The 24,942-nt window shown below is 37.9% G+C and overlaps 1 protein-coding gene across 1 annotated transcript in view; it reads left to right on the top strand.

Annotated features, from left to right (window-relative positions):
- The window catches only part of MYO3B (myosin IIIB), a 181,285-nt gene that overhangs the window by 85,130 nt on the left and 71,213 nt on the right, over positions 1–24,942 (top strand). Inside the window, 8 exon segments of the mRNA XM_009894642.1 lie at positions 247–279; positions 282–372; positions 5,025–5,036; positions 7,663–7,690; positions 11,669–11,695; positions 15,121–15,133; positions 19,611–19,688; positions 21,503–21,708. Of these exon segments, the coding sequence (XP_009892944.1) occupies positions 247–279; positions 282–372; positions 5,025–5,036; positions 7,663–7,690; positions 11,669–11,695; positions 15,121–15,133; positions 19,611–19,688; positions 21,503–21,708 (488 nt within the window).

The following is a 24,942-nucleotide window of genomic DNA, read 5'->3' as shown; positions in this document are numbered from 1 at the left end:
AAGCCATTTAACCAAATTTGATGTGCAGTGACATGCTATGAATATAGGTGGTGTTTGTAACCAGTTCACATTCTTAAGACACTGCTGTAGCTGTACACTTTTAAGTCCTTTGCAGATAATTCATTGGCTTGTCAGAACCAAACTAACTTGTCTACCTGGTCATCTTGACCGTTCACATTTTAAAGAACACAGTAGTTTTGGGGTAACCCTTTCTGGCAACGTATCTGATTCTGTTTCTCATGCTAGGTATTATACGATGCCAGTGCATTCCTTGAGAAGGGCACAGAGATATTTTGTAATACATAATGGTTTTGCGAACTTCAGAGAACAAACTTCTTCAGCAGCTGTTCTCTAGCCCATTAACAAAAACAGGTATTTTCTGCACAGCTTTGCTAACTTTGCAGTCTCTTCAGCTACCTATTCCTCTAAAACTCTAGTTGTTTCTGGGCAAATTTTTTAAATTCTTTTTCAGCTCTGCTGTTTAAAGTTTCCTAGATATCTAAAATGTTATGATCTTTTTCTTTTTTTTTTTTTTAAATATGTGGACATGAATTCTTCTAAAAAACCCAAGGAGCAAGATTCATCCCTCACTCCAGAGAATGGCCGATCATCTGACCTGTAGGGCAAGAGCTTATTCTCAGAGCAGGATGAGAATATGAGAGTGGTTGTTCCTTGGTTCTTAGTCCTTTACTAAGTTCAGTTTTCAGTTGATAGATTCTTGTGTACCGTGTTTACGGTTCATAAATCATGTAATGTAGGGCAAGTTGTTTTGGAGGTAATATCTATCTATTTAGATGCTTTGATGCAATACATAAAGCTTCTTACAAATTATAAAAAACACATACTAATCTGCTAGAATTAATTAATTCAGTTGATTTAAAGTTTGTTGACACTGACTTACGTGAAAGTGCACAGATCTATAACTAAAAAAACAGCAAGATGAAGTTTGATTTCTCCATAGATGCTAGAATACCAGTAACCTATACAAATTGTAGTTCTGCAGTATACATGCAAACAAGCCAACAAATGTACACATCTCTCAATACTTTCTACGTTTTTAAAGTATCTTTTTTCATAATGGGTAAGAAAAAGATGTAATAGTAACGAATAATCTAAATATAATGGATTGTATTAGATTGCAAAATTATTGTTATCGGATATGACATATACAAATGAGGCTGTTGTATTTTCAGGTAGAAATAAGTGTACACACATTAGGTAGTGCTGTGTAGGCTTATTGTACGTGGGCTGTAGACGCAATTCTGTGCCTGTGCAGCAGCTCTGTCTGGAATTTCTGGAACCTCAGTAGCCCAGCCATAGCCTCTGGTGATGCCTTTAGTCTCTTTTGAGATTTCTATGTAGAAAAAGAACATCAGCAGAAAAACATATATTGGAGCCTTCTTTGCGTGTGTAAAACTGGTAGGAAAATATCTGTTTATATTCTACGTAGGATAGATTCCTGTTACAATGTCTCTGTTCTTTTCCCTGTAATTAGAAGGCTCTGGATTACTCCCCTTCAAATTATGCTTTTAGAGTTCCTGAGAGGTGAGGTTCCAATGAGGAATCTGCTTCACCTTTCAGCTACGACAAGCTTAGATGAAAGAGGCTATAGTTTAAAATGGAATGGGATTGGTTTGTGCCCAAGTGGGTAACAAAGAATCTTTGTGTCTGCTTCTGACGTTTGAGTCTGTGTTAAACTGGTAAAAGAGATTCTTACTCATGCTGGATGGATCAAGCAAAGCAAAAAAGAAAAGTCACATCTGGTCAAATGTGCCTCTACATCCCTCTTTACTGGGCACTTTATACCTTGGAGCTATTGTTGGAATGAAACGGATTAGGTGCTTTGTCCCATCTATCAGTCCTAATTATTGTAAATATTATACTTCTGATTTTATTGCTATTTTTAAATCAGAATGCTGATGCTTTCGTGCATACTCATCTTCCGCTGGCTCTTTGGAGGTATTTTCAGTGGCAGCAGAGCTGAACTTGAGTATTTTGCCCAAGACATATGAAAGGTTCAATAAGAAGATACTGCTCTTTGCAGTAATGTATAGTTACCATGTTAGTGTATTTCCACTTTTTTGTTTTGTCTCTTACATTGCTTCCTTGTTTCCTATTTACATCATGATCTGCCTGCTTTCTGCCTCCCCTTGTAGAACCTTTCCACGAAGAGCACACAGCAAGTTGAGTGCTGTCTGTATTTCTGTCAAGCTGGTGCAGGACATCCTGATAAAAAAATTATTATGCATATGCTCCTGTGCATGGTTTTATAAGATTAGCTTAAAACCCTTATGTCATTTTTATTTTTTAAAAGTCTGTGATTTTGCTCTATTTTTTCCAGCTGTCTAATATAATTGGCACTCACATCCTGTGTTGGGGCCTCTGGGTTCTAAAATCAGATTGTTGCCAGGTTTAGTTTTGGCAGCTTGCAAGATAAATGAAAGGTTTGGCTGAGAACAGAAGGTATCGCTGGCAATGCTGCTGCATCTCTGCTCAATGAGAAAAGATAATGGTATTCTCTTAACTTTCTTCGAAGAGGCTTTTGTAAACAAAATAAGAGTGGCTGTGTAAATGTCCCATCACACTCTGTCCTTGCCTCTTAGCCCTCTTCCCTCCACTCAACATGTGCTTCATTCCTAAAGCACACCAGAAAAAATACAGATTAAGATTCATAGTCTTGATATAATTTTCTCCAGCTTTTTGTAGATTACTGAGTGATGCGAAAGTTAATAATTTACATGGAAGCCATATTGCATCTCTCCAGGTAACCCTGACTTGAAATGAGCCTTCTGCCAGTATCTCTGGTGTTTTGTTTGAAGATGAGTGACAGCACATTCTCACATCTGCTTGCAACTAGCTCTGGAATTTGCAGCGTACGTGGTTTTTGCCAGGCAGCAATCTCTAGTATGTGTAATAGTCACTAGGTGGTGCTATCCCAGAAGCAAGAGGGAATTTGAGACTCGTAACATGGGTCTGACAATTACTGAAAACGTAGTTCTTAAATACCAGTAAGAACAAAAAGATGCCTTTCCCACCCTGAGAAGATCCTCTGTTTGAAGTATATTTATATAACTGTCGTGTCTTCCGCTGTCAAAAACTGAGCAGCAGCAAGAAAATAAATATTAAAAAGGCTAAATTCTTTTACTAATTTAAGATCATGTTAATCCCTGTAATTTATCAAATATACTTATCCCCTCTTAACAAATGCTCGTATTTCACAGTAGCAGACTGTGTAGTTTAAAGGGCCAGAAATTAACAGCAGGGCATTAAATATACATTTGTAATAGTAAGTTATGGTTAAGAGAGTGCACAATTACTGATACGAGGCACCAGAACTTAAATGTTCTGGCACTAATTTTGTAGGGTGTACAGCATGTTTTGTCATCTTTCAGTGGAAACTTAGGCACATTCAGCACGTTTTGGAATCTGTTTGCACTTTCTAGGGACCTTTAACCTCAAAACTGAATGAACGTATTCTGGTTTAACCTACCAGTTCTCTCAATTGTTTCCATATTTGTCACTTTTTTCTACAGACACAGCTTCTTGTGCTGAGAATCCTGTATGTTGTGAAATAAAAATAGAATTTACTACAAATACAAGAGAGATGTAGAGCATTAAAAAAAAAAAAAAGTTGCCACTACTCCAGTTGAATTTGCATGTTCCCTTTCAGATATAGTGCATTCCTGTTTGTCTCTAATTTTGTTGCAGCTAAAGCATCAGAGAGAAAAGGGATCATGCGATCGAGAAAATAGAGTTCCCTTCTAAGAGAAGAGGGCTTTAATTAGAAAATTAAGGAGAGCCTTGGTACATTCACTAGTGGTATCAGTGAGGAATCACACCATTTGACTCACTGTCCTGATATTCGAGAATTTTTGCAACATCACCTTTAAGCTATGGTACCATCGGACTGCTTGGGCAAAGCACCAATGGGGCTTTTTGAGACTGCAGCTCCCTCTTCCACTATTCCTCTCTCTTACTGTACATTCCCCTGCTGACCAGATCATGCTGGCAGGATAGGGAGGTGTGCCAGAGGGCCTTCAGCTTCTCAGAAAAGCTGCAGCATAACATAATTCTCTACTCTTGAAACACAGTCTGTTCAGACTTTTTCCCCTTCTATGACTCACAGACCTTTAGAGCTTTTGTTGGAGTTGCTCTGCTCTGCCTTTGGTCCTCGCTGGAGAGAGGGGGGAGAGTTGCCATCTGGAGGGAGGCAAGGGGAAATCATCCAGCCTTCCCACCATCAGAGTAGAGAGGCAGGGAAACATCCCTGTCCTAGCTTTGAGGATGTGTAGGGGCTGGGCTTGGCTTGGCTGCATAGAATAAATACAGAGCTGGGTACGATTACTGCTACAGCAACATCATGTCTAATAATTATGATAGTGTTGGGTATTGCTTGTACATTCAGTGATGTAGTATCAATATATCATCCATTGCTAATAAACACTCCTTGTTCATGGTGCCTAGATATTTGAGCATAATCTGTCAAAAAGAACTGGGATGAAGGTTTTCACAACCTTCAATGAAGAATTAGGACAGTGATGTTTTAACAGGGGATTTTTTTTGTCCAAAATGGGAGGAAAATAGATTTTTTTCAAAACAAAGTTAATTATAATTAGCCTGCCTAAAGGTCATTTTCCCTCCTCAGTATTGATTTTCAGTCTGTGTTCTTTGTGCCTTTGAGTCTCCAACTCTGCTTACAGCCTTCAAACAAAAAGTAATTATAAACAATGTACATCCCATATGAAAAAAAAAAAATACAAAAAACTCACAGACCATGTGCTCAGAGACAATGTGAAAAAAATGTTTCAGGCTTTCTTTATGCACACTAAAGAACACAAGAATTAGGGCCTTTTGCAAAATCACTTTAAGGAACTACTTTTCACAACTCCTTGGTGACAAGAGTAGAGTCTCGATATTAATTTGTCTATAACTTTGATAGCAGCTCATTCATAGAGTCACAGAATGGTTTGGGTTGGAAGGGACCTTAAAGATCATCTAGTTCCAACTCCGCTGCCATGGCCAAGGACACCTCCCAGGTTGCTCAAAGCCCCATCCAGCCTGGCCTTGAACACCTCCAGGGATGGGGCAGCCACAACTTCTCTGGGCAACCCGTGCCAGTGTCTCGCCACCCTCACAGTAAATAATTTCTTCCTAATATCTAACCTAAATCTACCCTCTTCCAGTTTGAAGCCATTACCCCTTGTCCTATCACTACATGCCCCCATAAAAAGTCCCTCTCCAGCTTTCCTGTAGGCCCCCTTTAGATACTGCTGCTATAAGGCCTCCCCAGAGCCTTCTCTCCTCCAGGCTGCATAACCCCAACTCTCTCAGCCTGTCCTCACAGGAGCGTTGTTCCAGCCCTCTGATCATCTTTGTGGTGCTCCTCTGGACTCGTTCCAACAGGTCTATGTCCTTCTTATGTTGGGGGTCCCAGAGCTGGACTCGGTACTCCAGGTGGGGTCTCATGAGAGCGGATTAGAGGGAAGCATCACCTCCCTTGACATGCTGGCCATGCTTCTCTTGATGCAGTCCAGGATATGGTTGTCTTTCTCAGCTGCAAGCACACATTTCTGGCTCATGTTGAGCTTCTCATCAACCAACGCTCCCAAGTCCTTCTCAGGGCTGCTCTCAATCCATTCTCCACCAGGTCTGTATTTGTGATTGGGATTGCCACAACCCATGTGCAGGTCTTTGCACTTGCCCTTGTTGAACTTCATGAAGTTCACATGAGCCCACTTCTCAAGCCTGTCCAGGTCCCTCTGGATGGCATCCCTTCCCTCCAGCATGTTGATCGCTCCACACAGCTTAGTGTCGTCAGCAAACTTGCTGAGGGTGCACTTAATCCCACTGGCCACGTTACCAACAAAGATCTTAAAAAGTGCTGGTCCCAGTACCAACCCTGAGGAACACCACTCATCACTGGTCTCCTCTCTCCACTTGGACATCGAGCTGTTGGCTGCAACTCTAAGTGAGACCATCCAGCCAATTCCTTATGCACCGAGTGAGTGTTCCATCCATCAAATCCATGTCTCTCCAATTTAGAGACAAGGAAGACCTTCCTCACAAAGAGTCAGAAACTGAGGGAAAGAAATGGATTTTCTTGCATTTCAGTCCCATGAACAGATACTACTGGGCATAGAGTGAAACCTTGGCCGATTGAAATTGTAGGTGCTTTGCCATTGTTTTCAGCAGAACCGTGATTTGACCCGTCATGTTTGTCACTGTGCAGTCCTATTGAGCACAAGCCCTTCCTCTCGCAATAAGTAGTGGCAGGTCTTTTGGCTTGGTGTGTGTCATACTTATGCACTGAAATATAGCATGTTTCCATTTGGGCTTAGCGGATTTTTTTCTCTTAATTCCACACATCACAATAGAGCAAAAGACTCAAATACATCTTAATTTTACTAATTTGTCCTACAATGAAATCTTTTTATAATGGTACTTTTGTGTTAGTATTTTCACCTCTAAGAGATAACTGCAGGCACTCTAAGTCAAATAAATCGGAAACAAAGCTATTGTAATTATAATCTCTCTACTTAAAGATGAATCAGAATTTATATTTTGTAAGAATTCGAGTCAATTTAATGGAAGCTATATATTTTCACTCGGGACACAAGGCTTTCCTACTTCTAACTGTTCCATATGTTAAAAGCATATAAAAGTTAATCGGTTTTGCTTTGCTGCCAGTGTGTTGTGTGCAAAGAGAGGCTTTAAACCACAGCTGTGCAATGTAACAATTGTGAACTTTACTGGGTTGCAGATGTGGGACATCAGTAAACTAAATTAAATGTAGCTTAACTGAGTTTGAGAGGTAGAGTGTTGGATTACTTTTTATTTAGTTTTTCAGTTGAGCATTTTACAGTTCGGTGTTTCTTTTTCTTCACATCCCAAGGTTTTGTGTCATAGGATGAATGCAGTACACAAATACGCAAAAGACTTGCTAGCAGTAGGATTCAAAACATGCCCCAAAATAGTCCTAAAACTGGAACTCATCTATCAGATCAAAGTTAAGGTCTCAGTCCTCCTAAAGCTTTGTATAAGACATAACAATTATTTACTGTAGAGAATAACTCCCTATAAATAAAGAGTGTCAGTGAATCTCTGGAATTGCATATGGCAGTAAACACAACAGCTGAGAAGGGTCAAGTTAGATTTATCATGTTTATGTTTGCTAAAGGGTGTTGCCCAAGCAGAAGTGCGCTGTTTTTAATATGAGACTTCACAGATTATGTTGTACTGAAAATGGGCAAAAGGCATAGATTATTTTTTTTTGGTCTTCAAGCGCTTGCAAATTGAACCCTAAAAAAAGTATGAATGAGCAGGTTTAAGAACAGAACTTGATGAGCTGACTGATTTGATTCATAATAGGCCATTCTCTGTAGAACAAATCTTGAGAATAATTTTTCTTTACCTTTCTCTCAGAAGAGAGGGGATATCTCTTAAATTTTCATGTTTCTAGCCTAACTTCTTAGTTCTACAATGAACATTATCTCATGATAGTGAACAATAATTAGTTTTAACGCTTCCTTATATCCTAATTAAATTCAAAATGTGTTGATATTGAGGAAGCAAAAGTTGTGTTGCACAGAAGGCATTACTGTTTTTTATATTGACTAGTAGCCTATGGGATCTCACTGTGCAGCATACACAAAATTTAAAGAGAGAAATATTCAGAGAACGTTATACAGTAGTTGTTTTAATGAGTAGTTTATTAAGCAGTTTTTACAGGCACTATGAGCTGTAAGGTCAAACTGTGTCAAAGATGCTCGGTATGTCATTGGAAGCATTCAGTAGCTCTCAAGATCAAATCCTGGAAGAGCAATTATTTTTAAATTTGCCAGTGAGTTTGTAGAGCAGATAAATTTGTTGAGTATTCAGATAACCTTGCTGGTTTGAATATCTATAATATTTTTTGGTGTGTCCTTTACAAAGAACATGCTTATATTTCCCACTCTTTCAAAGTAATTGAATTAGGGGTTAATGTATGTAAGAGATGAATGTAGTTGGTGGAAAACAAACCTCTGAGTCTGTGCTGGATTTTGTGTCTTTGTTTTAGACTATTTCATTCTCTGACTGCGCTGTCTTACTATGATTTTGTACTTTGTTTTATCCATTTCCTTTATTCCTTCACCCTACAACAAACTGTAAATGTCGGTACTTTACTAAACCAGCATTATGTTTTCGCTTATTATTTGACTTTGTCTTACTTATTCCAACCTGACTTGGCTTGATATAGGAATTTTTACCACTGAATTCATTGGGAATCATCACAGGCTTTAGTTGGATTTTGATCAGACTGTGTGTGTATGGATCAGCTTCAGCAGCAGGTCCTAAATGATGGAATATATACCATAAGACATTTTATTGTATGGAGAGGGAACATACTCTGGAAATACAAACAGTGGGCTGGAAATGAGAATTCTTGACTTCTCCTGGGATTCCTGTGTATTCACTGTTCTTATAGAAAATTACTTTGGCCTCAGGTTAAACTGAGTACTGTGAAGCTTAATTAGTGTTTGAGGACAGTCCTGAGATCATCAGAGACAAGATGCTGAGGTCTGAGCCACCAGAATGCTTGCTGTTGGTTCATGTTGGTGAGAGAGCAGAGATAAAACACTGAGATAACTACCATGTTCTTCATAATCAAACTTTTGCTTTTCTAGATAAAGCATATATGATTTTGAGGAAAAAAGAAATCTTGCATAACATGCAAGAGAAAGGATGTCAACTACATAAAATAGTGAGGGAGACCAGAGCTGAATCAGCATGTGTGGTAACCATATTTTCAACCTGTGTATGTTTTTAGAAGTATTCTTCCACCTGCCTCTGGAAGAAGAAATAAACTTGTTTCTCTCCTGAATAGAGGTAATTAAATTAATGGAGAATTCCTCAACAATGAAGTCTTCACAGAAAATAAACCTTTGTAGTTTTCTTCTAATCTCAGTTACAGATATGGTACAGGAAATGGGGCATTGTGACCCAACAGGACTTTGTGTTGATGGTGAGGTACTTTGCCAATGATACAGACTGCGTCATTCTGTACTGTCTCTTGCTCCTCAGATATTTCAAGGTTTGTTGTTCTGAGTAGATACAACAGCATCAAATAGTACATCTCCAAAGATGTTGAGGAAGGTGATTCTGTCCCTCTACTCTGCTCTGGTGAGACCCCACCTGGAGTACTGCTTCCAGCTCTGGGACCTCCAACATAAGAAGGACATGGACCTGTTGGAACGAGTCCAGAGGAGCACCACAAAGCTGATCAGAGGGCTGGAACAACGCTCCTGTGAGGACAGGCTGAGAGAGTTGGGGTTATGCAGCCTGGAGGAGAGAAGGCTCCAGGGACACCTTATAGCAGCTTTCTACTGTCTGAATAGGGCCTACAAGAAAGCTGGAGAGGGGCTTTTTATGGGGGCATGTAGTGATAGGACAAGGGGTAATGGCTTCAAACTGGAAGAGGGTAGATTTAGGTAGATATTAGGAAGAAATTATTTACTGTGAGGGTGGCGAGACACTGGCACGGGTTGCCCAGAGAAGTTGTGGATGCCCCATCCCTGGAGGTGTTCGAGGTCAGGCTGGATGGGGCTTTGAGCAACCTGGTGTAGTGCGAGGTGTCCTTGGCCATGGCAGCGGCGTTGGAACTAGATGATCTTTAAGGTCCCTTCTAACTCTAACCATTCTATGATTCTGTGTGGATAGGAGTTGCTAAGGTCCATACCTGAAAGAAATAGCCTGTCTTCTGACAAGGTATAAATCATAAAAAGATGAGTGACTTTGTTCTCTGTAATGCAGCAGCTGGGACTCTGACCAGACCAGGCTGTGGCCAGCCTGTCAGGCAGTTTTCAGTCAGTTAGTCAGGTCTCCTGCTAGTCAGGCTGCAGACCTGACTGAAGAAAATGCTGGGCATCAAGCAGTAGAAAACTCCAGCATTGTTTACACTATAACTTCTAATTGGCTGTGATATTTCAGGAAATGTTTGCATTTCAGTGAACACACTCCCAATCGAGTAGATGGCTACAGGTCTGATTCAATTCAGCTGGAAAATTGAGCATGTTGCTTAAAGTAGCCATTAATACCCAAAGATGTGTTTTAGAAATATCTTGGGCACTGCTACCAACTAATTATATACTGTAATCGCTTCTTCTTTACTAGGTAAGGGTAAAAGTTAAGACCTTTCTTTCTGAGATTGTACATTAGCACATTTTGTAATATAGTAGGCAGTTTGACCTTCATTTCATCTCCGCTGCTGTCAGTGTCTTATGTCCCTTGCATTCTACAAGAAGTCTGCTAACCTACTCTGTTAGAACAGTATTTAAACATAGCATCCATGATGCTTACAAGCAAAGTTTTGTTTGTTGCTGTAAACCTCATGCTGTGTGTTTGCCAATGTGTGCCTCACTAATGTGGGAAGTGACCACTGAAGTATCTGCGACGTATGCAGTCGAAAGCATAGCACCGCTGAATTTACACTCAGGTTCTCCAATCCCAGTCTAGCAATGTAAAGCTTTTAAGTATCTGTAAATATGATCTGTGTCTGCTTCATGCTAATAAGACTCAAGAAACCTGTAGTCTTAACTGAGAAGCAGAATCGGAATTTGTCAGTTCACTGTGGCATGGATTCTTAATTTCAACTAATCTGGGCCAAAAAGTCCATTTTTATTGCTCTTGAGGCAATTACTCATAATTAGGTTATTCCCAGGTGGGCCTCACTATTAGAAAGTTTTCATGGTTATCAGATTCTGTTTTATAATATGAATCTGATTTTGGAAATACAATTTCTCGTTTTTTATTTACTTATTCTGAATAGGAAGTAAAGTGGTTCTCTTTTACAATAAGCAGCAGTGGAAGTGTGTCTGTATTGATAGTTGTGTTCTACAGACAATATTTTTATAAATATATTCTTCTGTAAAATGTGTAGTATATGAGAAAATTGGATTCTTAGCTTTTTATTGTACAAGATTAGCTTAAATGACTTCAGTGGCTCAAAAGAATAGAGTTTTGATAGTCAGTGACCAGATTCAAATTAGTACCCAATAAAAAAGTACATGTATTCATTTATAGTTGAGCTAAGAAAAGCTTAGTCTTACAGTAGCAGAAGATGAAAATGCATTATGGAGATAAGCAGTCGACTTCTTTAGGCTAGATAAAATGTACTGAAAGGAAAGACAGAGAAGAATCTGTGTATGTCAAAGACATTGTCTGAGTCTGTACCTCTTCTGGAGTGCAAGTGCTTAGCTGTGATTAGAGGTGGTGTCAATGAAATATGAATGCATTGTAGCATTTCTGACCATATTATACTGTATCTACATGGTGTTTCAAGTAACTCCCCTTTATCTGAACCAGAAGCATGAAAGAAATTAATAAAATATATGAGGATAAGGAAAGAGCTTGTCCTGTGCCCTCTATGTAATAGTAATATCCCTGGTACAGCTTGTACAGTAAGGTGACATTATCATTAGGCTTTTTTCTCTGTAAGTCACTTCCCAAACTAAAGGTTGTATCAAAGCTTAATGTAATTCTTACCTGGCATGCTCTTACTTTGGGAGGAGTAATCTATTGCAGACATAACCAAAATGAGATTATAAATACAGTGTTAATATTACTAATATTTGCTTGATGCTACTTACAGAACCCATCACCTAAGAATAATGAAGCCCTGACAAACTGTAAGTAACATCAGAACATCCAGCCAGAGAGTGTACTTTTCCTAATTAGTGTGGAAAGTCAATGGCTGGCCAAATCATTAATTTGGCCAGATCACACAGTAAGTGCCAGGGATGCAAGTGAAAAGCCAGGAATGCTGACTAGTCCTTTCTGAGATCTAGAGAGCACTGGCAAAGTCCAAGCTGAAACAAGACAACCCATTTCTTCTTTCTGTGCTGTGTAAATACTTGAAATACTTTCAGAACTTCTCCTGCTTGGCTTTACATAATAGGTACTTTTAAGGTACTTTGACAGTATGGTCTTTCTCACCTAGCTGAAATGAAGCATCAGTGAATATGTTTGCAGGGATGTGAGATCTCCTGTACAGCTTCAAGACAAAAGGAGTTTTGCTGAGCATTGGCACAGTGATCTTAGCCAGTGAGTGCATAGATTTTTTGTGCTGGTACTTCTCTTTCTGTTGGAAGCTCTCAGAGCAATTTCACAAACTTTAATGACTGAAACTTCTTAAAGGATTAATGACACTCCTAACTTTATTAAACAGAGGGGAAAAAAGAGAAACATTGGGGCTGACTGACTCGCCCACTGACACAAATGAATCCCAGAGACCTTAGTCTCTGATCCAGCAGACACATAGGTAGGAGCCTTAATTTTTCAGATGAGCAGTCCTCTTGAACTGAAAAGGAAATGCATGTGAGTAAAATTAAACATGTACGTGTTTCAAAGATTAATCCTAATTTTAACCATTAACTTCTCTCCTCTCCCTCATGAATGCCTTTTCCAAAAAAATGAAGAAAATTTCGAGAGGGTTTTAAATCGCTTAATTGCTCCATTTTATGAAGTTGGATTTTAATACAGGTAGTATTTTATTTAAGTCTACGGGGATGTCACTTGTATTTTCTCTAAAGTGTTGGCCATGTAATAAGTGTGAAGTTAGACTTCTGAAAGGCACAGTGCAGTCTTTTAACCTCTAACCAGTTTAACCTTTCAGGGAACCCATGGCAGTTTTAACTGGCTACGTTATTATCTAAAAACGTTTGTTCCTCAAATATTGATGTTCTTCACAAAGCGGAATAACATTTAATTATTTTTTGGTGTGTAAAGTAATAAATGACCTTGTAAATGAAAATTGAATGCAGGGACAGGTACCAAATGTTTACTGACTATAAACACCATGCTAACTCTGGGTGAAACATTTCTTATTGTGTAGACTAATTTTCAAATGGCATTTGTTCTGTTTATTAGTTATAATGGCTTAGAAATGTTAAAGATAGGTAGTTATTTTCCTGAACATGAACTACTTGAGATGACTAATTCACAAATTTTTATTGAAGCATCATTTTGTGTTTGATCTGGAAAAGAAAATCCTAATAACACTTTTTATATGGGTTTCACCTGATGCCACGATTCAGTAGTTAGTAATTACATAGGAATTCACTTGACACATGAAATAAGCATTGATAAGTATCCGTTCCTAGAAGAAAGTAACTAAAGAACAAAATCACAATATGTAAAATGCTTCTTTTTTGAAGTAGGAACTAACCACTTCTGAGGGTTTTTTGGTTTGTGAATTCAGTACAGATTTTTGATTAAGAAAAAGGTTTATTTATTTGCTTGGTTTCTCAGATCAGAAATGTTAAGTTTAGTTTTAGTTTTGCATGAGGAACTAATGGAGAGCTCAGGGATATTAATTATCAACCCTAGAAACCTAATGCCAGCAGTGAGTGTGGTGAACCTTCAACAACTGTCTTATCATTCTAAATTTTATTTGGTTATTAGAGTTTTGTAACTTGTTATAAAATGCCACAAAATTTTAGTCATTTTAAGCAATCGGATTCAAATTTGTTTCTTCTCCCAACTTCCTTCTTTTATCCCATGTTGTGTCATCAGTTTTCCAGTGTGAGGCTTTCAACCTTTAGACTTGCTAATCTGAAGCCTAGCCAAAACCAACCTTTCCAGGTTATCTACTTTTGGCAAAAAAGGCCCAAAAGAGTAATTTCTAACATCAAAAATATTAAAATTACAGCTAAGAGAAGAATAAATTCACCGACTACTTGCTCATTAAAGTCCTCATTTTAACCTTAGAGAGATACATGTACATACTGTATGTACCATGTACGTATATAAATACAAGGTATACAAGATTTTCTAAACAGTTGCAGTTTTCATTAACCTACACATTATAGCTTAAAGCAGTTCCCAAAACCGTGGACCTACCTTGTGTTGTGCACTGTGATTTAGACTGTCAGGTCGTGCTATTAGATCTGGAAATGACATGCCAGTTGTGCAGCATTGTGTCAATCCCAATGCCAGTAGCTTACATGAGAAATACTTTTTAAAATCAATACAGAATGTTTGAATCACTCCAAAGAATGTCATTGCTGTGTTTGAGTGCTCGCCCCCAAACTGTTTTCAGGGGACTGGTATTTTTCTTGTTCGCAGGAAAGTAAGAGCAAGGGTTCCTTTCAGTGTTCTGTGGACACTGGGTTTGCTCTGCTGCTTTATGGAATAATTACCAGCAATTAAGTGTTCTTGGTTTTTGTTTTTCCCATCCTTCCTCCTTACCAGTTATGTAATATGTAGTTTAGCAAAACTCTGAAGACTGTTTGGAGTTACTGACTTTCTGTAAAGCAAACAGCTAAACACTGGAGTTGATGCAAACAAGGCACTTAGCATCTGAAAGAAGTGTTAACACTTTATTTACATTTAAATTAAAATGGACACTTATTTATGTGTTCTGGTTCTGAAAGGTGTGTGGTACATCTGCAGAGGCCTATTGTTTATTCATGCTGTAAATCCTTTGAAATGTGTTAAAATGCTTCCCACTCATTATAAAAATCCTGCCACCCATGGATTAGGGCTTTGATGTCACCAATCCTGCTTCAAAGGGTTCTTTCAATGCTATTAATCACAGTTTAGCCTCTGAAGATATAGCCAGAGAAAACATTTGGACATCTTGTGCTAGACTTGCTAAAACTTTGAAATATACAGAGTGTCTTGCATATGCACAGTCCCACATCGCTTCCTCTCGCTTCTCTGAGCCTTTATTTTGAAAAGCTATTTTGTGATGACTTTGACTTTCTACACGTACAGAGGAAAAAGTTTAGGACGCGTCATACTGTACATTTACAAAAAGGCACTCGACTTTCAGTTGACACCACAATATGGTTTTGCCTGAGGAATTGAGTCAGTCTGTAAAAACCCCAAGGGACAATAAGATTGGGGATTAAGCAGGCCTATATGTCAAAAGGTCAAAAAAAGATACCGTCTTATCATTTTCTCATCTCTTTCATTAGTTTGTGAGCTTAAGATGCTGTCTAAACACTTCAGGATCCACAGGATTTCATAGAAACAAGATTCTTTCTGCTGTCGTCTTCTCTTTTAAATCTCTCAATGAGTCACAGAGAAATTGATTACTAGTGATTGAGCTGTATGCCTTTGTGCTGTGGTTGTCTTCCTCAGCTCAGTAGCTAAGGTCAGTGACATACCACCTTATCACGGGCTTTTTCCTCCCTTTTAAATCAACACTGCACTCTGTCATGCCCATGCTGAATGCTCTCCAGGCACAACTGGTAATGAGTGGGGTGTGGAAGAAGTGTGGTGGTGTCTGCTATTTTTAGTACAATTGTACAAGCTGATTTGCCACCATATAAATTTTTCCCTGCTAAGCTTCTTCAACAGTATGTGTAGTATGTATTTCTTTCTTTTTGAACAGGTAACTTGGCACAGGCAAGAGCCAGAGTGACAGCAGCATCTAGGTCTTTGCCTCCACAGCTTAGTGCTGGGCGTATCAAGGTTAGTAGTGTTCCCTTTCAAGACAGACATTTGTTCATAAAATACTACAGCGAGACTATGGTCACAATGCTTAGCTGACATAGGTGTATAGTGAGGTTCTTACTGAATAAGAGTCTGCCTTAATATCAGAAAACATGCACCTCAGCTGGGAGCACCGTTTGCAGTTTTAGTGAAGACCCTATTGCAGAATCCAGTGAAGAATCAACTTACTACTGGTTAATCTTTAAACTTATGGAGTGAAATCTCAGTTACATTGATACTGATAGCCATATTCCTTTTTATTTCAATGGGCTCAAGGTTTTCCTCTGGGAATTTTGGCCTAGAAAGAAATTTAATTAGGTAAAGTTTGAATAGTGTGTATAGCAGTGTGAAAGACAAAATAAATAATAAAAAATATTGATTCCTTTTTTATTCAATTTGCAAGTGAAAAAACAGGGGACATTTGTGACTGATAGATGACCAGAAAAGAATGACTCGGCAAAACCACTATACTTTAAAAAAAAACAACTATAGAATTTAAACACTGCTAGATTTTGCCATAAAAGTGTGTGGCCTAATTGCAAAAGGATGGGATAATTTTATGGCAGTTAATAGGATGTGTTGCTAACTAAGTACACTTAATTTGTGAGGAAAAGTCTTGTGCCTCGAGCTTATAGCATGTACATAGCCTCCCAGCTTCCTAAGTAGTACTGTTAGACTTAGCTTAGTTAAGGGTTTGGGGTTTGCTTTAGCCTCCAAAGCAAATAATAGTAATTTTTAAAAACAAATGTGGTAACAGCAACTGTTCAAAAGTCTACAAAATTTTATGTTCTGGGTTTTCTATTTCTTTTCATTCTCTCCTGTTATTAGGAGCTCATGCTCAAATGTTGATACAGTAATTAATGTCACTCAGATATCTACATCCTTCACTGTACCTGCAAATACAGAAGTGGATTTCAGAGATTTATTTCCTCTCTGGTATAAACACTTTTGGTGCTGAAGGACAGATAATGGCCTTTCCAATTTTCTTGTACTATACACACATTGTCTTCCACATCCAGCTATATTCAGCATAAGCTTTCTAAGCATACATTTTATTGATACAGCTGGAATGAAAATAGAGCAGTTCTCTTCTAAAGCTTTCGTAAACACAATCAGTTATACCAAGTAGTGTTTAAGTGGTTTTTACTCACCCTTCAAATTTTTAAAGAAGGACCTAAAAGGCATGCGTAAGTGCAGCACTGTGCAGAAAATGTTAATTGAAGTAGTTGTTAGCTGAAAAAAAAAATCTTTCTTATAATTTCATGAAACTTTGAATTAAAACAACTTCAGGACAAAGATTTTAAATTACTATTTTATAGGGTTTTTTTAAAAATCCAAACATAATTTTGTTTGGACGTTTGGAAATTTTCATTTATTATTTAATTTATGAGCTTTTTTGTTTAAAGTATTTTTTGGGTTTACAGTATTTCATACCATGCCAGCAGCAGGTGTGGTCAATATGTGAAAGTAATAATTTCCAGTGACTTCATAAGGTGACATGATGTCATAAATCATTCTTTTAATATTGTTTCAAAACTATTATAAATATTTTTTTTAGTGATGGAACAGTTTGTCTTTTCTAGGTCAAGCTGTTTTCCATTTCAGTTGTAATCGTATAAATGTATATTGTACGTCACTACTACTGTCATGTAAAAATGTGACTCAACAGTTGAAATATTCTTCATTTTAGTTTAAAAGAGTAGCTTGTGATTTAAAACACAAGATTATATCATGACGTTCTTACTATGTTCTATCATTTTCTGACAAGCCAGTTGTGATAAAGCCTATTGCCTGTTGTACATGTGATTATTGCCCTACCATAAAACTGCATGGCTTCATAGACACACAATGTCATAAATTAACCAGCAACAAAACTTCTAAAAATTCTTACAGGGAAGTCTACCTAGCTTCAGGGTCTATCAGAATTTTTCTAATGGAAACTTCCAATATTTCTTGTCAAAAAGATTTGGAAACTGATCCTAGTCCTTACAGATTGCAGAGATCTGAATTTGCAACACCATCCATTGAAAAAGGAATCTCATGATATTGGTTTTACCTTGATTTTCTGAGAAAAAGTGTGTTGCATCTCCTCTGTGAGTGCTTCTGACCATCTGCCTTTCTGTGTGTTTGTTCCCTTCCCCCCCAAAAAACCCAAAACAAAACAAAACCCTTTTGAACCCAGCAGGCTGTAGTAAACCATATTTGACAAACTAGCAGTCTGAAAGACCGTAACATTCTACAGGTTTGGTGAAAATAAGCAGCTGTGCAAAGGAGACGCTTACAGCATCCTACTGCCCAAAAGGCAGAGCATAAGCTCACCCTTTATTGACCAGCAGATATTCCAGATATGGCTGAGAGATTGTGAGTGCTGAACCTCCAATAACAATATCGCAAAGAGTCTCTGCTTTTCTAGACAGACAATCCAATTTAGAAACTCAAATTCATGGGCATTTGGGCTTCAGGGCAGTCCTTAAAATATTTGCTTTTGCTCTTGATTTGGTGTTCATTATAATTAAATTGTCTGTCTTTTAACATTAAAGGTTAACAGTTATTCTGAGCTTACTGTCAATATTCACTGGTATGGCTTTGGTCTTCTACCTGACCTTTACTGGAGATTTACATACCAGTCCTCAAAAAGCAGTTGTCTTGCTAAGATAGTTTTGAAACATTCCCGTATCTTTCCCCATGGACATGCCTGCTGTTCTCATTAGGTCATTGATGTTTACTTTGTCAGGTGACTTCTTAAGATGTTTGATGTTATCTGCGCTGATAAGGCATTTTTCCTGGGATATATTAGAGTTTTCTGTTAACATCCTTAAATCTGAAACCAAACTGCATCTTTTTTTTTTTTTTTTTCCCTCATGGGATAGTTTGAGATGTGTCCTAATGCATGTACACGACTCTGGGCTAAAACATCACAGATTACAAAAACATACTGAAATTTTTATGATTACCCTTATGGAAATCTGTCTGTCTTTGCACCATCTGTATTCTGCATCTTGTCTTCACAAGTTTTCTTTTGATTTCTTCCCCAACATAAAAACCATTTTCTTGATCTATTACTACTTAGTGCTTCATTTCCTTTATATTTTGCATGCAGTCTCCTAAATATCTCCTGAAGGTAAGAGACACAGTTACTTTATTGAGAACTGTAATCTTTCAGCAATTACTTTTAGTGTTCAGAAGAGTGGTCTTAAGTCAGTGAGTGTTGGAAATGATCGTATGGAGCAAAGTCCAGGAAGCGTAGCACAGGTGCTGACAACAGCATTATCTGGTTTATACAAATGCCACCTGGTCAGAGCAGATGGTAAACTGCCACAAAGCAAGTGAATGCTAAAATGTTGTTAATGCTCCATGCAAACAGGATGCTGGTTGATTTTCTTTAATTTTGTTGAGCTGTAATACAGCAACACAATCTGCTTGTGATTGGTAACCATGGTTATACTCATTCATAAATTCTGGTTTCATTTTGATAAGAACAGCTGTACTGACAATATAACTAAAATATACAAGGAGCAATATGTTTGCTGTCCATGTATACCCTCTAAAAATAACTCTTCTGAAACGCTGAAAAAGCGTTATTTGAAGCTATGGCAGTTCAGCAGAGTAAGATTGCTGAAATTCTTGGCATCAAAATGGCAATGTAAAGTAATTAATAGTAACCACAACAGCAGAAGGGAAAAGACTTACACATTCTGAGATTACCTACTTTGTTTGCCACTTGTTATCCAACAGCAACATTTTTTCCATAAGTGAGCGAAATGAGGCAGCCTTTTGCTAATTTACTCTTCTTCTCTAGAAAATAAGACCTGATGGAGTTCATTGTAGTGGTGATAAGAGGAATGCTTTTTTGAAGTCAGTTCATAAAGTATTGCGTCTTGACAGCGGCTTCATTGGCCTAGTTTCACACTATCATAACAAAGGAGTGAAATCATTCGGAACACCTACAGATCTCTCTGAAATCAGTGCATGTCCCTCATCTGTTAGAAGCTGGCCTTCATACCTCTGATAAAGTACTCTGAAGTACTCACACCTGAAGGAACCATAACAAAAACTGAGCCCTACATTCATGGGTGAGGTGGGGTGGATCTGCCATGTTTCTGGAACAGCTCTAACATCTGAATTTTGTCTTCCAGGTTGACACAATGGAGGTTATGCGACACCCTGAGGAAACAACTAACATGAAGCGGCAAACTATGGCTTCCTATTTTAGGGTACAGAAGTTAAATTGTAAACAAACATTTTGGTGATAAGAATAATAGATATGTCTAAAATATTTGTGGGATTGTGAGATCAAAGACAATAATAAGAGGGGGGTTTTATTCTGTTGTGAGGCCTTTGTAGCCTCATAAATTTTCTTTTGCTCCTTTTCTTCTTGTTTCCTCATACATATACTTTTATAATTTTGCTGAGTATATTGATAACAGGATCTAGAATCTAGACTATTTCCGTCTAAAATGCTGGAGGTCTAGAACACACCTCTTTATGAACAGAAAACTGATTTTTTGCAAATAAAATAGCTGTCATTACTAAAGCCTTCATATTTTTTCACGAGCTCAGACATACCTACTTTTAAAGATTAAGGTTTGTCATTTGTGATAATAAGTAAAAAGAATCCATCTTTTGGAAGTACTGTTATAAATCATATGGATTGCCATTTTGTCAGTAGTAATCCTGTCTGGGGTAATGTATATTCTGCATGTGTATTTAAAGCAAAAAGGTAAGGAAAAGGCATTGAGAATGCTGGAACTGGAAGGTTAGGATTCAGGAAACCTGCACACCAATCGAAGGCTGTTGGTTAATGTTTTTTTCTTGCAGTTGCTCCTTGCAGGGTGGAAAAGTTTTGAGCAGTTGGTCCTTGGTCTGCACATACTATGCAGAATGGAGAGGTTCACAGTGCTGTGCTCACCAGTGTGGGTCAAAGCCTTGTGCTGTGTTTTCTTTGTCGTGCAAAATAGTGTAAGGAAAGGCATAGAGGAATCTGATATGTACTGCGATGTTGCCTCAGTGTGGAGGGTACAAGGACACACATCCAAACTTGGGAACCTAGAGGCATCATTGTGTCTAGTAATACAAGTATGGATTTAGAGTGTTCTTGCATAGAACTACACAAATGTCAGCTGTGTAGGAACTGCAAAAAAAAAAAAAAAAAAGTTGAGTGGGGGAGTGAGTGTGAAAGTAGACCATAATATGGATGCAGCCTACAGCAAAGTGACCACAGTCAGCTTGGAATTGTATGTGAATTTGAGATTGTATGTATTTGCAGCAAATACTGATTAAGTGGGTTAATGAGGTGAGGATGGAGCAGAAGTGTCAGTATTCAGAGGAGTCATTGGAAAAGCAGATATGTATAATCTGATCACACTTTTTCCAGTTCAGTGTAAAATGCAATGGAATAAATTGTTTTCCATGCCCAGGGTTTTTTTTAGAAGTTAAGAATGTTATGAATAGTCAAGATAATGTAGCACTTCAGTAGATTGTCCAGGGAGATTGTGCAGTTGTATACCCATAGTGACTCTGAAAAATGGTTTAAACAGAGATATGCCTGAAATGGTACAGATACATCTGGTGTTCTCTTTGGGCAGAGAACTGAACTGATGACTTCTTGCAACCCTTTCCCCATGATTTTCTGTGAATTTCTGTGATTTTTCGTTTCACAATAAAGCTTGTTCTTCTGTTGGGGGTATTTGATTGGTCAAGTGTGCCCACAGTAGAATTACAGTTAGGACATTTTTCAATTTATTTTTTTTAATGTGGGCCTTCTTCAACTACAGAAATGTAGTATTAGGACAGATGAGGAGAAAGGTGTAAGAAATAAGAGCTAGAATAACAATTTTTTTTTACAATTGAAAACATTTAATAGGTTCTAGGTTTTAATATAATTAATAAATTGTCAATGCAGTTTAACATTATAGATTAAAATGTGATCAAGCAGTACACACTCTTTACAAATATGTATCTCCCACTTAAGTAGTTCCATGGCAGTTTTTTGTCAAGTCTGTGCATCTTTTTGTATTTTCCTCACTAGTATTCCCTCATGGATCTTTTATCCAAAATGGTTGTTGGACAGCCTCACTTTATCCGCTGCATTAAACCTAATGATGATCGAGAAGCACTGACATTTTCTCATGAGCGAGTTCTACTGCAGCTACGATACACTGGAATTCTGGAAACAGTCAAAATACGTCAAAAAGGCTATTCGCATCGCATCCTCTTTGAAGAGTTTGTGAAAAGGTCAGACTTCTATAACATGGTGGTTGTTTTAAAACTCCATTCAATAAAATACAGTCTGTGTGTTAGTACAGAAAGTTCTACATACATTGGTTTGTACATGTATGGTCTGATTCTCTAATGAGGGCAGTGACTAGCAGAGATAAAGATTGCAAAAGATATCTGAGCTCTTAACAGAGAAAAGTAAATGTGAGACCAGCAGTGAGCACTTAGTATTCAGTAGCAAGCCTGTCCCCATAGTTCCTTCAGCACAGGCAACAAGTGGAAATTATGCATCACAATACAAGGGTTTGGAAGGTCGGTGACCATCAGCCATCATATGAAGAATGTGTACATGCTGAAGACTGATATACAAGAACTGATATACAAGCTTTGTTTTTAAAAAAAAAAATATCTGAGGAGAGTGTTAATTTCAAGCTTGAAAACTTTACTTAGGTTAGACAAAAAACTAGGAATATTCCAGAGAAATTTTCATCAATTTATTTCAGACATAATACATTGTAAAAAATTATTTAAAACATTTTTATGCATAAGGTATCAAATTTGATTTGTTACATCTTTTAGTGTATACAAAAGTCATAGTGGAAAAAATTAAGGCATGAATTCAAATCTGTGGTGTTGTACTGGTGTAGTTCCCTGTGTAGAGGCTCTTCACACAAAAAATTTTTACTATTGCTTACCCATTTTGCCTTTACACCTCTTCTTCTTACACCCTTTTCACCTTTCTCCCTCCCCTTTTGCTCATTTTTTGTCATCTCAGAAATTCAACTGAAAAGAGCTACTTGTGCTCTGGAGAAGGTCAAGAGCATGTGCCCGTACATTGGCGTAAGCCTGGTAATGAAGAAATGCAGTGCACTGGTGTAACTGGAAAAAACATTCATGTGCAAGAAAGATCTGTGATTTAGAAATATTCCTTGTAATAGGCTTCATAGCCTTGTAGTCATTTATCTTGGAGGTATCATGAATTATGACCAGATCTCTGTTCACCTGAATCCTTGTCATGGCTACTATTGTTAGCTTTAATACTATTCTCAATCTCAAAAAGTTACAAATTTAATTCAGGAAATGCTATTGACTTTATGATGGCAGTATGTTTATATGTTCCTCTTGATTTAAAATATGGTTTTGTGTGGTATTTACTGTTTTCCAGTCACTAGGATTGATAATTCAATAATGGAGAAAAAGCAGTAACATTAAGCCATCAACTACTCAACAGTAGGAACAAGTAGTGAATGGCTAAATCAGGCATTTAGTGATATTTTCTGAACTGGAGGTTGCTCATCCAGACAATATAGAGTTAATGAATCTACTGAAAGCAAGTCATTCTCATGATACTAGAGGAAAGGAGCTGATTATGTTTTTGAGAAAGGAAAGACAAAAAGTTTCACGGGCCTTTCTAAAACCCAGAGATCGGGTAAATTTACATGTGTGTAAATCAGTCATTTGGGCCTTGGAAGTCTGTGGTCTTTGCATTGAGAGATGTTGAATGATAAACCGTAGCTTCATCAATTCATTCTGAAAAATTACGGACTTTTCTGATTTGTAATACATTAGTATTATGAATGAATATGTAATAGGAAAACACTGGAGATATATATCCCAGGAAGGATAACTAATGTGTTCGTTTGTCCATCAAAGCAATTTAATTTTCAGACTTGATTTCCCTCCACCTTTCTTTTGTGTTACGTGACTAATTTTAGTAAGGTCACACGATTCTAAAGCAGGTTTAAGAAAGAGATTAATTTTTGTGCTTACTAACACATCTTTGCAACATCCTGAAGAGGCTGAAGGCGGAATTATTAACCTTAACTTTTATTCAATTTACACGTAAGTGAACTAAGATTGACTGCACTGAAATTAGTGTAAATTGAGAGGAAATTAGGCCTCCTCTTTATCAGTAGATTCTTTTCATTCAAAAGTGCACTGAATTTGAGTACAACCTTGAAAAGTAATGGTAATAAAAGCAGTGCCGACTGTAGCTTTCCATTCCTGCAGATAAGGGCAAGTTGTGTTTAACATCTTGTCAGATACTCCCCAAGTTTTTAGTCCAGCTTGATGTAATTCTTTCAGGAAAGAAAGTCAACACGACAAGGGAAGTGGGGGGAGATTTAGCAATTTGCCCAACAGCACAGAAGACTTCCTGAGTTCAGAATATAAATGGGGGGCGGGAGAGGGGATGTTCTTGCTCCTTTGTTCAGTTCATGCTTTGTTTTTAAACAATGCTTAAAAAAGCTATCAATGGAACAAGAAACATTTTTCTTCAACTTACAGCCATGACTAGTCAAGTGTTTTTAGGAACTAAGTGCTTGAATACATAAAAATGTTTGAGAAAACAGGTCAAATGCTAAACAGATTGGCACTTCTTTGTTCATAATCAAAAAGACATTAGGCAAGTATGAACAAGAGTTTCAAAATGTCAGTAAATGTGAGGATATCAAAGATTTTCTAAGCCAGCAAGTTAATTGGTATTTTGATCCTTTTGAGCAACTTAACAACAAAAAGGATGAGCCAGCACTTTTTCTCCCTTGATGTTATTAAACAAATAGGTGTGCTTCTTATCTGCCTGTTCAATAATGCTGTTTTGTAAACTCTTAGCAGGAAATATGAGGACAAAACAATCAAAGGCAGGGAACAGAACCATTCAGGGTTTATCAGGTGGGAGGTAAACAAAAGATAAAGCTCTGTCTAATGTTTCTCTTTACTGTCTTCTGTTTTCATGTAGAACAGATTATTTCAGTGTTGCAAACCTGGTGGTAGTTTATTGAGTTAAAAAACAGATGGTGAGGAGAGGACTTAGTTTTAACTCATTTACACAATGTTTCTTCAGCCAAGTATACAACCATCTATTTTATGTATATAAATATACATATTCTTTTACTTAAAGCAGGAAAATGTAATCTGAAGCCCCTGTAAACACTGTAGACTTGTCAAGTCTCAGGCACTTTGTCTCCATTGGCGTTGTCTCGCACCCCGTGCCATCACGTGTCTGTCTTACGAGTTTGCAGTGAAGCAGCGTGGCCCTTTCTCAGGCTGGGATCCCAGGCTCCATACACAGGTTATTAATCTGCTCCAGCAACCAGGTGGGCCTGGCTTGTGAGCAGCATAATGAGCGTGCACTGCATAGCAGCTAAGGGAGGTGTGCTTCCTAGCAGGGACCTGCACAGAAAGTCCCCCTGGATGGGACGCTCCTTGGTACATCCGAGTGCCCAGGCCCTTGGAGCTTCACATGACGTGATG

The sequence above is a fragment of the Charadrius vociferus genome, unplaced genomic scaffold, assembly GCF_000708025.1.
Source record: "Charadrius vociferus isolate BGI_N301 unplaced genomic scaffold, ASM70802v2 scaffold161, whole genome shotgun sequence".
In the NCBI taxonomy this organism is placed as follows: Eukaryota; Metazoa; Chordata; class Aves; order Charadriiformes; family Charadriidae; genus Charadrius; species Charadrius vociferus.
The sequence above is the reverse complement of the archived record's forward strand: the minus strand, read 5'-3'. Positions and strand labels throughout refer to the sequence as shown.